General features: G+C 42.0%; 1 protein-coding gene and 1 long non-coding RNA gene across 2 annotated transcripts in view; one reads left to right on the top strand and one right to left on the bottom strand.

The window, feature by feature from the left end:
• Positions 1–228: 228 nt before the first annotated feature.
• LOC140463328 (uncharacterized) lies at positions 229–13733 on the bottom strand. The gene is made up of 3 exons (XR_011954658.1): positions 13245–13733; positions 12579–12671; positions 229–629 (listed from the first exon to the last, which is right to left on the bottom strand). It is a non-coding gene; the product is annotated as an uncharacterized lncRNA (long non-coding RNA).
• Positions 13734–13752: 19 nt separating this feature from the next.
• Positions 13753–16833, top strand: part of slc25a28 (solute carrier family 25 member 28) — a 45270-nt gene continuing 42189 nt past the window's right edge. The window contains exon 1 of the mRNA XM_072557127.1: positions 13753–14300. Within this exon, the coding sequence (XP_072413228.1) occupies positions 13953–14300 (348 nt within the window). The 5' untranslated portion in view covers positions 13753–13952. The remainder of the gene's footprint in view (positions 14301–16833) is intronic.

Here is a 16833-nt window from a genome sequence, read left to right as displayed (position 1 = left end):
CACCTCTGTATTCAACAGCAGGTAATCCAACAGGAGCTTTCTCTACCAAGCCAACTTGACCAACATTGAAATGATAATCACTCAAAACCTACTCTGCGGGACAGCACACATTGTTCATGTGCCTGACACCAGACGCAATGCCTGTAACCAGAAACTGGTCGAGGAGGACAGTAGATAAACATCCACAAAGCATTCCTCAAGAGGTCAAACATCATGGAAAACCACCTATGTTCGACCAAAATGGAGAAGGTTTATTTAAAAAGGAAGGACGTACATCAGGAGATTTCATTAGGAATTTGCAGAGGCAAAGCTTTGGAGGGAACACATAACTTCCAAACATCTACTCAACCCTCCGAGAGTCATCTGCCCTGCATGTGGAAGAATCTGAAGATTGTGCATTGGACTGATCAGCCGCCTGAGAACCCATCGAACTGGAGTGGAAGCGAGTCACCCTCAGTCTTGAGAGACACCCTAAGAGTGGGGCTGACGATTGGTGTGTTCCTATACAGAGGGCAGCAGATGGAGGAATAACCTCATTGTCAATAGTCTGTGAAATTCTTTCATATAAAGGCACTCATTTCTGCCCAAAAACAGAAATTGCTAGAAAAGCTCAGCACGTCTGGTAGCATCTGTGGAGAGAAATAGAATTAATGTTTCGGGTCCATTGATCCTTTCCCAGAACTGCCCCATTTTTCTGATTTGGGGGATAACAGCCCTATCCAATTCACCTGATATCTACATGGAAGCTGTGTTTTTGTTGCATAAAGCTTTGCTAAAGTTTTCACTTGCAGTGGTACATTTTGTCCTAGCACACTGCACCTCAGAAAGATATATGGGGTTTAGAAGAGTTAAGTGCAGATTTATTGCAATGGTACTTGGGTTAAATGGGTTAAATAATGAGGACAGGTTGCACGGACTAGGCTTGGGTTTCCTTGAGTATAAAAGATAAAGGACTGATCTAATTGTGGCTGTTAAGATGATTAAAGGATTTGCTAAGATAGATAGGGAGAAGCTATTTCCTTTGTTGGGGGGGGGGGGGAATCCAGCACAACCTTATCATGACAGTGAGGACATTCATGGGGTGATATCAGAAAATACTTCCTTTGTGTAAAGTATCGTGGGTGTCCGGAATTCTTCCCAAAAACAATGCAGTGGCAGGAGATTGGTTTTATCTTTTGAAACAGCGATAGACAGATTTTGCTTGACAAAGTTATTAAGAGTTATAGAACTGAGCTGCAGAGATCGGGTTAAGACAATGATCAGCCATGATCTAATTCAGAGTTGCCCAAAGTAGAGGTCGGGACTCCATGTTGGGTCACCAGCTGAAGGTTTGGGGCCAGGATTTCTAAGCCAGTTATGGCTGCTGTTGAGCTCTGAACGGGTTACAAGTGCAATCCTCTAATAGGCTCCCGGTCCCTGGAACCCCCAACCCCCTATCCCCATTCTCAGAATTCGCAGTCAGAGGCGGCAGTGATTTTCAAGCTCAAAATGGGGTCACAGTGGACAAATGTTTGGGAAGCAATGACGGAGCAGACTCAAGGAGCTGAATGACCTGTTCTTACTTCCATGTAACATTCCTAACCTTTCAGTTGTAAATCTTTGGATAATAATCCTCTCTCTCTCTCTCTCTCTCTCTCTCTTCTCCCCACCCCTTTGGCCCAAGGATATTGAGAGCAGCATCAACATGCCAGCCTGGTTTGGAACTCTGACAAGCCTTTGCTAAGACAGATTCCATGCTGGTTTCATAGAAAGAGACAACTTTATGTTATCTCATGTTCTTCTATACCTAATTTCCCACAGCCTGACATCCCTGAATCCTTCAATTAGAGAGCCATACAAGGACAGGTAACTTGAATGGTGGGGCTCTAACTGGCAGTATTGATGCTTCCCACACTCCCTAACTCACTCCTTACCTCAGGAAGCTGGCTTTTCATGCTCAAAGCTTGAGCAGTACCCTGAAGGCTGGGATGTTAGACTAGCATCAAGGCAAATGGGTGTCAAAGAGTTTAAAGAAATTGAGAACTTCTTATGAACTTGTAAAATGTTTTTCACCACCTCAGGATGTCCCAAGGCACTTTCCAGTCTGTTGCAGTCACTGTTGTAAGGTAGATAACATGGCAGCCAATTTGTTCACAGCAAGCTCTCACAAACAGCAATGTGATAAAGGCCAGGTCATTTGTTTTCAGTGATTTTCATTAAGGGATACACTTTGCCCACAAAGGTCTGTTTCTTTCAGCATCTGAATGAGGACTTCAAATGCAAGGGCACAGTAACTTATGGATGAAGTGCAGGTTAATGGGATTAGTATAGTTTGGTGTTCATTGGTTAGCTTAGATATGGTGAGCATAGGGCCTATTTCTATGCTATAAAAGAAAAATACTGTAGATTCTGGAAATGTGAAATAAACACAGAAAGTAGTGGAGAAACTCAGCAGGTCTGGCAGCATCTGTGGAGAGAAAACAGAGTTCACATTTTGAGTCCAACATAGCCCTAGAACATATTTATTATCTTATATATCATAGACTTTGAAATTATGCTGTACAGTTTAGCTATAAAATTATGAAATTTTATATGGTTGGCCTGGACGAGTTGGACTGAAGGGTCTGTTTTTGTGCTGGAGACCTCTATGATTCTATGACTCTATGTAAACTGTAGACAGTGAAATTTCATTCAAATATCTGAAACAATTATAGGCAAAAGGCATATGTATTTAAAAATTAAGTGTATGACATTGTGTCAGGTTGATAAAAAATGAATATGCCTTTGGCAAAACTACTATTTATAAATGGAGTGACTGGCACATGACATTTTCTTTCACAATGTCATTTCAATCTAATTTGCGTCATCAAGTCTTCTGCCAGTAAACTGAAAAGAAAGTTTGGCTGTATGAGGAACTTGTCCCTCCCTCCAGCTCAAACATTCCCTGGGGCCAGCAGTGGGTCAGTACTATGGGCACTAATCTCTCATTGCCAAACTCTGATAATTGTGATTTGGAGGTGCCAGTGTTGGACTGGGGTGGACAAAGTGCAGCAGAGCAGAAAGTGTTGGTTTACAGGTTTCTGAACTTTGTTACATTGCCAAAGAGGAAATGTCCCTCTTGGCTGGTTGACATCAGAGAGCCTCTCAGATGAGTGAGAAGCGAGTGCCTTTCCCAATGTGGAACTGAGTCACAAAGGCTATGAATGTGTCAGGTTTTCCAGTCTATGCCAAGTCCAAACTTGCGGTAAAGGATCTACAAATGGCCTTAACAACATTTACCAAGAGTTCCACTGTTGAACAAAGAAAATAATCACAGCCCCATCACTTGAAGTTTTCAAAACCTATCTCTAGGCTATTGTCTAGAGGGTTTACGTTATCAGGTTGACCATCGCATCAGATCGTGTCTGGTTTATCCAGCACTACCCATGGAAATGTTGGCAGAATATAAATGATAGTATTCAAAACTCAGACAAACAAAAACAGATTCCAGTGGTTTTGGTACAGAAAGTGCATACATGTAGGCATTAAGCTCTTTTATGATGCTCTGCTTGTTGAACAGCCTACTGGCAGTCACTGACTTGGGTCCATACATAACTTACACATTTTTACGTGGAATTGCAGGGTAACCAGCCCCAGTAGAACTATACCTCAATAAAATTTACTAACTCCAGGAATGGACCAATGAGGGGACTGGAGAATTAAAGGCAGAATTGAGGACCATCAAATGCTCACTCTGAAATGTAGGTGCTGGTATCTTGTTTAAATTATAACCACAGGATGGCCTGTCTGCTTCTCAAATTAGTTTCAAATCTATGGAGACTTTGACCAAGAAGATCCAGTTTTTACATTGCTCTTATTGATGGACTCTAAAACTCAATCCTAAAGGAATTCTTATCTCTCCAAAACCCTACCACATACTTCCTATCCTACTTCCCAGTCCATTCACCATTACTTGTTCTTGCTAACCTCCACCAGCTTCTTATCAATCAGTGCATGCATTTCAAAATCTTCTAAACTCTTTTACAAGTCCCTGCAAGGACTCTTCCCACATTCCCCAGCAAACACCTCCTTCCAATCATCCATTTCTCACCCATTCTGCTCATTCTTGTATTTATTTCAACACCAATGCCAGTGTGTCTCGCATTGTAAAATTCTCCATATCAACACCAATAATTGCCTTCCTAGCTCTCAAACTTCTCCTCCAAACTGATCCCTTCAACTAGTCTACAGGTCACCATGACTAATCTCTTTCCCAATTCCCGCTCATTGCCTGTTTCCTCCTCTGCTCATTTTGCAGCTTAGATACTCTTTGCCTTGGAATTGGTGCCTTTCTATCATGCATCTGGACTGTATACTCTGGATTTCCCTCCTAAATCTCTCTTCCTTTCTGGCCTCCTTCAAGAGACTACATCTTCAGCTAAATAAGTCCTTACATGTCTCAGTATCAAAATTTGCACTTTTGTAGCTCCTTGGGATGTTTAACTACCTTAAGGTCACTTTGAAATTCCTCTGAACTTTTCGCAACATTGTGGGTGTGCTGTTTAGTCATCCTCAAACATTGGATTTGCTCAGCCAATGGATCATACATAACAGGGAAAGGCAAATCTCGAATTCCTGTGTTTGGTTGGAGTTGGAGTCCCCTGTGTTTGATTGGGGTTCGTGTCCCCTGTGTTTAATTGGGGTTCAAGTCCCTGGGTTTGATTGGGATTCAAGTCCCCTATGTTTAATCAGCGTTCAAGTTCCCTGCGTTTAATTGGGGTTCACATCCCCTGTGTTTAATAGGGGTTCGGGTCCCCAGGGTTTGATTGGGTTTCACATCCCCTGTGTTTAATTGGGGTTCGAGTCCCGTGTGTTTGGGAATTCATGTCTCTGCACATGTGGGTGATTGTCCTCTTCCCCTCCAAGAGGAGGTAAAGCCAAACTGTGTCATTCAGTGTTTGCTTCGACTGATACAGGGATAGGGAAATGGGACAACAGCAACATTTATGCGCAGGATAATACCTTGACTCGCAAATGCTGATCTGTTACCTGTGAAGAACTAGGGTTGACTTTTACACAAAATATATGGAAAATTCCTGGTGTATCCAATTCCCGGTTTCCTTGTGTGTCTTGAAGTAACCTCATTGAAGTCTACTTCCTTGGTATATAACATGGTTGTGTGACAAACAGTAGTGAATCAAAGATTATGTCAAGAAAACATTGATGTCCTGGACTTTCACAGACACACTATTACACTTCTTTGAAAAATGGAAGAGAAAAGTCAATGAGTGATAAAATGCTTGCCAACCCACTGTAGATTGCTTGTAATATTCTCAATACTATAGTCATTGTATTTGGAACCGAAGTTTAAATGTGATATTTCACGGAATTGTTACGGTGCAGAGGAAGACCATTCAGCCTTGAGGGAGAGTTCATTGAATGTAGGAGAGATTGTTTTTTGGAGTAATATGTTGTGGAAACAATCAGGGAGCAGACTATCCTGAAATTGGTACTGTGTAATAAGATGAGATGAACTAAAGATCTCATGGTAAAGGATCCTCTCAAGAAAAGTGATCACATCATATTAGAATTTCAAATTCAATTGGAGGGTGAGAAACTGGAGTCCCACACTAGTGTTCTGGTGTTAAACAAAGATAATCACATAGGCATGGGGGCAGGTCTGGCCCTGGGAAGACTGAAAGTTGATGAGCAGTGGCAGATGTTTAAGGAAATACACAATTCCTTTTCGCTAAAATATATTGAAGAAAGGAAGAAAGATTGTAGGAGGATCAGCAAGGAAGTTAGATAATATAAAGACAAAAACTAAGGCATACCATATTCCAAAAGCAAGTGGCAGGCTGGAAGATTAGGAAACTTTTAAAGGTCAATGACGGGTTACTAAAAATGGGTAATGAAAAGAACCAACATAAATAATAAATACTGTATATGCTTCAGTAAAAGTCAATCTTGCAAAAATCCCTACCCTATTTTTGGCCACCAAGTCTGGAATTTTCCATATATTTTGTGTAAAAGTCAACCCTAGTTCTTCACAGGTGACAGATCAGCATTTGCGAGTCAAGGTATTATCCTGCGCATAAATGTTGCTGTTGTCCCATTTCCCTATCCCTGTATCAGTCGAAGCAAACACTGAATGACACAGTTTGGCTTTACCTCCTCTTGGAGGGGAAGAGGACAATCACCCACTTGTGCAGAGACATGAATTCCCAAACACACGGGACTTGAACCCCAATTAAACACAGGGGATGTGAAACCCAATCAAACCCTGGGGACCCGAACCCCTATTAAACACAGGGGATGTGAACCCCAATTAAACGCAGGGAACTTGAACCCTGATTAAACATAGGCGACTTGAATCCCAATCAAACCCAGGGACTCGAACCCCAATCAAACATAGGGGACTCCAACTCCAACCAAACACAGCGGACTCAAACCCCAATCAAACCCAGGGAACCCGAACCCCTATTAAACATAGGGGATGTGAACCCCAATTAAACACAGGGAACTCGAACCCTGATTAAACACAGGGAGCTCAAACCCCAATTATAGCTGGGGGACTCAAATCCCAATTAAACCTAGGGGAGTTGAACCCCAATTCAGCCCAGGGGACCTGAACCCCTGTTTGTCAGTGTGTTTACAAAACTGTCCCTCTCGATTGAACTAACTACTGTTCTAGAAGTCCTTAGAATATAAAGCAATTGAATGAAGGGACTGTTTCTGACACACAGGAATATCAAGAGGGACAAGGTTTAAAATCTTACGTTGTGGGCCCGTCTGTCTTGAAATACCAATGTTTCGGGCGAACACTGACACCGTCCGATCGTAACTATTCATTTGGAATCCTGCTGACAACGCCATATTGTCGTCCCGTTTCTCTATCCCCCTATCAGTCGAAGCAAACTTTCAGAGACACAGTATGACTTTACCTCCTTCATCTTTTTCCGGGCCTTGGAGGGAGAGAGAACAATCGCCCATGTGCACAGAGACATGAGTTCTTGGTCTTCTCTCGAACAATAGATTCTTATGGAATTATATAGTCACTTACACGGAGCAGCATCCAAATAAGGCAACATTTGTAGTGATTGGGTGACCTTTACAATCAGCAACCGTCAACAGTAAAGATTAAGCCATCTGGCATGAAATAATGGATGTTCTTAACCTTATTAACTGGCATTACATAATGGATGCTTTTCACCTCGTTAACCCAGTACCCTTGCCTCCAACACCTCACTGTTCTTATCTGGTCAAAGTCATGCTAGCTGAGCCTTTGTTACACAACCCAAAACTTAAACTCTTTCCCGACATGCTCATACCTTATACACTTTCTCATTACGATGAGGAAATGAATTTTGTTTTTCATGCTATTTTGTGTTTTGGTGTACAATTAACACCAACATTAGGCTAAAGATTTCTCAAGTTCATTATTGAACAACCACAATAACTGGTATAAGTTTTGTGATACAAAGTTTATCACACCATCACTTCATAGATAAGATAGGCCTATATGCATTTACTGGATTAGTGGTGCTGGAAGAGCACAGCAGTTCAGGCAGCATCCAACGAGCAGCGAAATCGACGTTTTGGGCAAAAGCCCTTCATCAGGAATAAAGGCAGTGAGCCAGAAGCCGACATTCCAGCCACCTCCAAAAAGACCCCACCACCAGGGATATATTTCCCTCCCCACCCCTTTCCGCCTTCCGCAAAGACCGTTCCCTCCGTGACTACTTGGTCAGGTCCACACCCCACTACGACCCACCCTCCCATTCTGGCACTTTCCCCTGCCACCGCAGGAACTGTAAAACCTGTGCTCACACCTCCTCCCTCACCTCTATCCAAGGCCCTAAAGGAGCCTTCCACATCCATCAAAGTTTTACCTGTACATCCACTAATATCATTTATTGTATCCGTTGCTCCCAATGTGGTCTCCTCTACACTGGGGAGACTGGGCGCCTCCTAGCAGAGTGCTTTAGGGAACATCTTCGGGACACCCGCACCAATCAACCAAACCGCCCCGTGGCCCAACATTTCAACTCCCCCTCCCACTCTGCCGAGGACATGGAGGTCCTGGGCCTCCTTCACCACCGCTCCCTCACCACCAGACGCCTGGAGGAAGAACGCCTCATCTTCCTCCTCGGAACACTTCAACCACAGGGCATCAATGTGGACTTCAACAGCTTCCTCATTTCCCCTTCCCCCACCTCATCCTAGTTTCAAACTTCCAGCTCAGCACTGTCTCCTTGACTTGTCCGACCTGCCTATCTTCTTTTCCACCTATCCACTCCATCCTCTCCTCCTTGACCTATTACCTTCATCTCCTCCCCCACTCACCCATTGTACTCTATGCTACTCTCTCCCCACCCCACCCTCCTCTAGCTTATCTCTCCACGCTTCAGGCTCACTGCCTTTATTCCTGATGAAGGGCTTTTGCCCGAAACGTTGATTTCGCTGCTCGTTGGATGCTGCCTGAACTGCTGTGCTCTTCCAGCACCACTAATCCAGTATTTGGTTTTCAGCATCTGCAGTTATTGTTTTTACCTATATGCATTTACTTCACTCTAATTACCACGTAGCTGTTGACAATTTCTCATGACTACCGTGATTGGTGATACTGTATGAGAGTCAAATATCTGATAAAATTCTTCTCAGAAGTAAAAACTTAAAATCTCAGTTTGAGAAACTAAAAAAACCGTGGGCGAGAGAAAATGGAAGGAAATGGAAGAATTTGGTGCGCAATTTAAGATGCATCAGGTCAGAGTCAGGTGGCAACCTTCCTTTGTATGCATTCTGGATTAATGGTGCTGGGAGAGCAAAGCAGTTCAGGCAGCATCCATGAAGCAGTAAAATCGACGTTTCGGGCAAAAAACCCTTCATCAGGAATAAAGGCAGAGAGCCTGAAGCATGGAGAGATAAGCGAGAGGAGGGTGGGGGTGGGGAGAAAGTAAATGACCTGGAAGGGACTCCCTGAGATTCTTGTAGAGAGAGGAGGAAAACTTCTTCAAGGCAGGCATCCTTGCAAGAGGATTCGCAGTATGCCTGCCTTGAACTGCGAATCCACTTACAAGGATGCCTGCCTTGAAGAAGTTTTCCTCCTCTCTCTACAAGAATCTCAGGGAGTCCCTCTCCCACTGCAACTCCCAGGTCATTTACTTTCTCCCCTCCCCCACCCTCCTCTAGTTTATCTCTCCACGCTTCAGGCTCTCTGCCTTTATTCCTGATGAAGGGCTTTTGCCTGAAACGTCGATTTTACTGCTCCTCAGATGCTGTCTGAACTGCTGTGCTCTCCCAGCACCACTAATCCAGGATCTGGTTTCCAGCATCTGCAGTCATTTCTTTGTATGCAGCTCAGCTGAGCTCAGTTTCCCTGTAGCGCTCATGGAATGACTGTAACTCGTGTTTTTTTTTACTTTATTCATTTAGAAATCAATTGGGTTTCTGCTAATGTTATGGTATTTTGGACTGTAGCATTCATTTCAGCCCCTCAACAGTAGTATCCATCTAATAGTCAACCCCACTGATATAATCTTAAAAAGTAGTCTAAATAATCTGACTTTTACATGAGTATATACTGTAGCAAATAGCACAAAATATAAAAATATGAATCAGCAAAAGCCTCTATATACATATGAAAGGGAAGAGAATAACTAAAGTGAATGTTGATCCCTTGAAGGATGAGACTGGGGAATTAGGGACTGGGGAACACAGAAATGGCACAGTTACTAAATTTTGCTTCAGTTTTCATGTGAAAAACACTAGTTCTATCCCAATAGTACCAGGCAATGCTAAGGTTATAGAATGAGAGGAACTTAAATCAATAATCATCACTAGTAAATAAGTACTGAGCAAACTAATGAGGTTGAGTGCGACAAATCCCAGGGCTTAATGCCCCAAATCCTAGGATCTTAAAGGAAGTTCTAGCAGAGACAGTGGATTCGTTGGTTTTAATATTCTAAAATTCTCTGGATGCAGTAAAGATTCAAGTGGATTGGAAAAAGGTTAATGTGACACGCTTCTTCAAAAAGGGAGGCAGAAAGTAGGAAATTACCAACCAGTTAGTTTAACATGTGTTTTTAGGAAATTGTTAGAATTCAATATTAAGGAAGTAATAACAGAACATTTGGAAAATGCAATCCACCAGAGTCAGTATGTTTTATAAAGGATAAATCACATTTGCCTAATTTGCTAGAGTTCTTTAAAGATATAAAAAGCAATATGGATAACGGGGATCCTGTAGATGTCATATATCTGAACTTCCAGAAGGCATTTGGTAAGGTGCCACATGAAAGGTTAATACCTAAAATAAGATCACATATGCTCGAGGTACTTTATTAGCATAGATAGAGGATTGGCTAATCAATAGAAAGCTGAGAGTTAGGATAAATGGCTCTCTTTCTGGTTAGCGAGATGTAACCAATAGGGTGCCTCAGGCCCAAACTATTTACAAATTATATTCATGACCTGGATGTGGGGTAGAAAGTACGAATGCCAAAGTTGCAATGAAGAAAAAAGAAATATACAAATGGATATGGACAGGTTAGGTGAATGGGTCAAGATTTGACAAGATTTGGATAAGTGTGAAGTTATTAATTCTCGTCAGTGGAATAGAAAAGCAACTAATTATCTAAATGGAGAGAGACTTCAGAATACTTTGGTGCAGAGGTACTTGGGTCGTCTTGTGCATGGATCACAGAGAACTCTGAGATAATAAGAAAGGTAAATGCAATTTTGGCATTTATTGCTAAAAGAATATAGGGTATAAAAGAAGAGAAGTGTAGCTGAAACTGTGCAAAGCATCAGTGAAACTGCATTTGAAGCCTTGCATAGAATTTTACTTAGGAAGGAATGTAGTTGTATTGGAAGCAGTTCAGAGGAGGTTCACTAAATTCATTCCAGAGGTGAGAGGTTGCCTTCTGAAGCACTTTAGTGTCTACTTTCTGGAGTTTAGCAGAATAAGAAATTTTATTAGGTTAAGCAAGATGTTAAAGGGGATTGATAAAGTAGATGTAGAAATGATGTTTCCTCTTGTGTGGCATTCTAAATGAGAGGTCATAGTTTTAAGAAAAGGGGTAGATTTGAAACAAGAATGAGGAGGGATTACTTCTCTCAAATGTATCTCTGGAATTCATTACCCCACAGCACAGTTGACACTGGGACATTGAGTAAATTTGAGGAGGAGATAGACAGATTTTTAATTAGTATGGGTTGAGGATTATAGAGAGCAGGCAGGAAAATGAATTTGAGGCTGAGATGAGATCAGCCATGATTGTATCAAACGGCTAGAACAGGCTTGAGGGACTGAATTGCCTATTCCTGCTCCTAGTTTTTATGTTCTTTCAAAAGGAAACCTAACAAATATCTGAAATAAAAAGGTCCTGCAAAGATATGGGAAAGAGTTGACAAAACAATATGGAACTTAAGAAATAGACGGAGTAGGCCAACGGGCTCCTTAAATCTGCTCTGCAATTCAATTAGATTCTGAACTCAATTCCCCTTCCTATCTGTTCCCTATTGCTCTTGATTCTCCTATTGTTCAAAATATATCTATCTCAGCCTTGAATATATTCGATGAGGCAGTGTCCATACCTCTTTGAGGGAGAGAATTCCAAAGATCTATCACCCCCTGATACAACCTCCTCATCTTCAGTTTGCATGGGCAATTCCTTATTCTGAAACTACACTCCTTAGTTCTTGATTCCCCTCGTAAGGGGTCATATTTTCTAAGCATCTACCCTATTAAGTTCCATCATAAGATGACCTCTCATTCTTCCAAATGCTAATGAGTGTAGGACAAATCTGTCAACCTTATAGGATAACCCCTTAATCTGAGCCGTGTGAATTGCCTTCAAACCAAGTGTATCCCTTCTTAAGTCAAGACTTATACTGAATATGTGTTTGAGGTGCAGTGTCACCAATTGTACAATTCTAACAAGAATTTGCTAGTTTTGTATTCCATCCTCCTTGAAATAAAGGCCAGCATTTTGTTTGCATTTTCAATTACTTGCTGTACCTGCATGTTCACATTTTGTGTTTCATATACCCAGAATCATCATTGGTTTGGCATTATGCAGTCTCTCTTGCTCTCTATTAAAGTAACAGTTAAAAATAGTTTTAAAACAGTTTTAAAAATCTTTTTATGGTGAACATTGACCTCACTGACTTGCTTCACCTTTATGTACACTTTCACCAAATTTAGGTTCAGTGGTACACAATTCCCATTTTTCTTAGGTAAAAACAAGGACTGCAGATGCTGGAAACCAGAGTCTAGATTAGAGTGGTGCTGGAAAAGCACAGCAGGTCAAACAGCATCCAAGGAGCAGGAAAATCAATGTTTCAGGCAAAAGCCCTTCATTAGGAATAGATATGAAGGGCTTTTGTCCTCAACGTCGATTTTCCTGCTCCTCGGATGCTGCCTGACCTGCTGTGCTTTTCCAGCACCACTCTAATCTAGATTTCTATTTTTAGTAAATTGCACTATCAGCTGGATAATTTTTGCAATTATTTTTTAAAATTGTGTTCAGTGAATTTTTCCTCGGTTTGTGACCTGTAGCTATCAAAATGTTGGAACCCTTTCCTTTGCCTATAAACTTGATTATAAATTATTTCACCTTCCATGACATTTTGTGGTTGCGATCATGGATGTTTTTCCATTCTCCACGCCAAAACTGGGGAGCGACTTCACGGATTACTCTTGAAAAGACCTGCAGAATGAGTTGAATTATCTCCTTATTGCAATATTAAGTGATCCTATAACTTTAATTCTGTAAATATTATGGTTAAACGAAGAATTTTCATTGAACAGGGTTGGCGGCCTGGCTTAAGTGCAGACATTTTAATAGCCAACGTTCATGCCCCACAAGTGGACACAATAAAGAACACAAAGTAACTATTGACATTCTATATAATGAGTGTCGGCACATAGTATATTAAGTGTCTAATTTACACTTTTGAAATTGTAACTCAGAGACAGTAACCCTCATCTGTTGTACCATAGTCTATTCTTAAACGATAACCAACTGGTACGCAATTGTGACATTCTCAAACAATCCTCTCATTTCGTCACCTGGCAAAAGATTATTGCATTTTATTTTAAAAGTGTTACATCGGAAATGCATTCATTTAGATTCAGAAAATTGGAAAGGAAATCCGTTTTAGGTGATTTCAAAACTAGTTGCGTCATTGCAAATTGTTGCATATGTCTGGGATTTTTGCATTGATGAAGACGAGAAATACCGAGATATCAACATTCCTTCAAAAAAAGTGCAATGAATGACCTTTCCCCGTTGTCCTTGCTAGGAAGCGGCTTGGAGACTTATTGCAACACCAGCAGGCGGCAGGGAGTCATGTGACAGGCTTTCCCGCCACTGATTGGAATATCTGCCTCGTGAACCCATGCCGCCTTCGCAACCTAACCCGCTGACCTGAGTGACAGTCAGATAAGCCAATCCATGCTGGAAAGATGACCGGAAGACAGTACAAGTGTCCAATCCCTGGCGCAGAGGTCTCGGAGTGGCGGAGGGAGGGAAGGCCACCAAGTTCGATAGAGAGCGCACGCGGGTTGGCGAGAGAAACCCTCCCACTCGACACGGTAGGTGAGGAGGCGGGGCTAAGGGAGATAATGGACGGAGGCCGTCGCCATTGGAAAAGGGCAAGTAGATGTCCATCAACGTTCTGGTCCAACCGGAGTTGGGGAGGCGGGATAAGGGGCGGGTACGCGGTGTGGTGGGGTGGGGTTGAGAAATCGGAGGTACGTCACAGGGCCTCGGCCCCCATTTTACCTCCGTCCCGCTGCAAGTCCGGCCAAGGCGAGGATGGCGACCGTGAGGGAGGAGGATAGTGGTGGCTACTTATAAAAGGCCGGAGCGTCGAGTGAGTGAGTAAGTCGACGTGAGACAGGTGAGGGAGCAAAAAAAAAATCCAAGAGACAGGACGAGAAATAAAGGCGAAAGAAAACAAAACGTCTTATTTTCTTTTATTTCCCGATGGAATTTGAAAATGATGGAGTGAGGATCGAAGTACCGGAGCGGCCTGAAGCGATCGCCAACGGTAACGGCAAGGCCAACAGCCCGAGCAGCATCGCGGCCGGCTCGCCAGCCCTCGCCTCCCCGCCAGCTCTCTTCCACATCTTGGTGAAGCCACCGTCCCCGCCCAGCCGTTTTTTAAATATTATGGACAATTTCTCGGATGAGAAGAATAATAATAGCAGCAGCAGCAGTGAGGTAGAGTACGAGAGCCTTCCCGAGACCGCTTCCACCTCCACCCACATGATCGCCGGAGCGGTGGCCGGTGTCCTGGAGCACTGCGTGATGTACCCGATCGACTGCGTCAAGGTATCAGGCTCCCCCCTTCCCTCCCCTCCCCTCCTTCTCCTCACCATGCAGCCTGACCGAATGGGGTGGGGGTGGGGAGCCGAAGATATCGATTACAATTCCTTTGCATTTATTTCTCTGTGTATTTGTCAAGAAAGCCTAGAGCTGTGCACCTTGTGGAGCGACTTTCACCCTTCTTTATCTGTCTGTCTCTGTCTATTTGTAAAGCTTGCATGGACAGCACCAACTTTTCACCAGGAAACTGCAAAACGCTGGTATTTCCAGTTTTATCCCTCGGGTGAGATCAATTCCCGACAATTAGTTCCTCATTTTAACTCCTAGTTCAAGGAAGGCATCAACATCTGTCTCGACGTATGTTTTATTTCTTTGAAAATCACGATCTGGAGTGTAATTTTTTTAATTTAAAGTTACAGAGTTAAGTGGGTTGAATATCACTGACTGTAGGAGAAAGTGAGGACTGCAGATGCTGGAGATCAGAGCTGAAAATGTGTTGCTGGAAAAGTGCAGCAGGTCAGGCAGCATCCAAGGAACAGGAGAATCGACGTTTCGGGCATAAGCCCTTCAGGAATTCCTGGAGAAAGGCTTATACCCGAAACGTCAATTCTCCTGTTCCTTGGATGCTGCCTGACCTGCGCTTTTCCAGCAACACATTTTTACCACTGACTGTAGCCAAGTTTTATTTTAATGATGAGGCTTGAACTTGTAAGTTTCCCTCTGAATGGAGTGTTCAATAAATTTCACTCTTGGTCAGAATTTCTTTTTGTCTTCTCTGAAGCTGTACTTGATAACTGAGTGAGGACACCAGGTGCATTCTGTTCTGATTTTAGGGTTGCACAGATTGAAGTAGTTCTATCTAAAAGTACAAATTGAAGGGAGGGAACAAGTTAGCCATAACTACGCATCAGTCTGTTTTGCTGTCTAATTTTGTGGTGAACTTCTAAATAAAGCTTGAGAGAACTGAAATACTGCATTTTCACTTTTTTTAGTAAATATTGCTGGAAAGATTAGAACTTAAAGTAAACTTAGCATCCTCTGTAAGTATTGTGTGAAGAATGAAAGTAGAATTTTTTATTGAACAGTTGAGACTTGGAGAATTGTTGAGTTCTTCGAGGTGAGTTGCTGACTTGAGTTTTTTAATGTGTTTAGAACAAGGAAAATTGAAAGATATGAGAATCCTAGCAAATGTCATGTTATAAGCAAGGGGAAAACTAACTGAACAGCTGTACTAACTTTTAACTGATATGTAGGTTAAAGAAGTTTGGAGAAAATTCCATTGAGTGTCTGGTCAACAGCATATAAACCTCATCTCATCTTTTGAAGTGTTGAAACCCTTAAAACACCATGTAGAAACAACATTCTTCAGTTTGTGGTCTTTCTATTGACAGTGCAGCTTAAATCTATCTTTAAAAAGTATTGAGGATTCTTTTGTTTTGGTCTAGTTCTCATTACGTCAGTTCTGTATTTGAGATTTTGTTTTTAAATGGGATCTGTTTTAAATCTACCTATCGTTTTCTCAGCTATCTTTCCCCAACCCCATCCCCACCCTCCTATCTGTCAGTGTCCCCGACATCAGTGAAGGGCTTAGACCCAAAAAGTCAATTCTCTTGCTCTTTGGGCACTGCCTGACCTGCTGTGCCTTTTGAAGTGCTACACTTAACTGTTTAAGTCTTCCTCATTGTAATTTCTCTCCCAATGAAACCTGTATTTAAGTCCTTGAGAAGGAGCTGATGATTTATTTTCATTATACTGTTTATTTTTTATTTTACCAAATCAGCTTACTGTCCAAAAGCCTACTTTAGTAAGAGGGATTACTCAGTCATCTTAATGTCGTGAAGCAGTTCTGTTAGTATAATACTGATAACTAACAGACTATTTCTTTAGTTTGTACAAGGAATGTTGATGTTACATGAACACTGTACTGTAGGTTTGTGTGAATATTTAATGGATTTGCTCTGTTTGTTGACTGATGAGGAGATATGCTGAGTACATCCTGTCCTGGCAGTGCCTTTTTATGCTTCAAAGATATAGTAGTTGTATATGTAGCAGTGTTTTTAAGGTTATTTAGGCAAATATTGTCATATTTTAGAACTTAATTAGGCTTGTATACTTTTTTCACCTGCAAATTAACGACATGGTTTTGGGATACTTAGATAATGCTGTTGAGGTAGTGAATACTTTGATTTGTTTGAAGTGGAAGAATGTTAAAGGTATTTGGCTGGCATTTCTGCGTGAATGCTGAAGTATTAAGGCCCCATTAGGGTTTGAAGAGTCTAGCAATTCAGCCCCCCCCCCCCGCCAAAGATATTTTGGTATTTAACTAGGGCTTGAATTTTTCCAGTCATGGCTATTGTATATCTTTTATTGAGCAGTTGCTTTAAGTGGCTATGCAAACCTAGTAAGGCTGAGCATAAAAGTTACAAATTGTGGGAGTACCTGACCCAAAAACAGTCTTGTATAAACCATGCAGGAAGTGGCTCACTGAATGTTACCACCTGATAAAGGAGCAGTGCTCCAAACCTAGTGCTTCTGTTTA

Source organism: Chiloscyllium punctatum, chromosome 38, assembly GCF_047496795.1.
Source record: "Chiloscyllium punctatum isolate Juve2018m chromosome 38, sChiPun1.3, whole genome shotgun sequence".
NCBI classification, from domain to species: Eukaryota; Metazoa; Chordata; class Chondrichthyes; order Orectolobiformes; family Hemiscylliidae; genus Chiloscyllium; species Chiloscyllium punctatum.
Note: the sequence above shows the minus strand (reverse complement) of the source record. Positions and strands in the feature narration are given on the sequence as shown.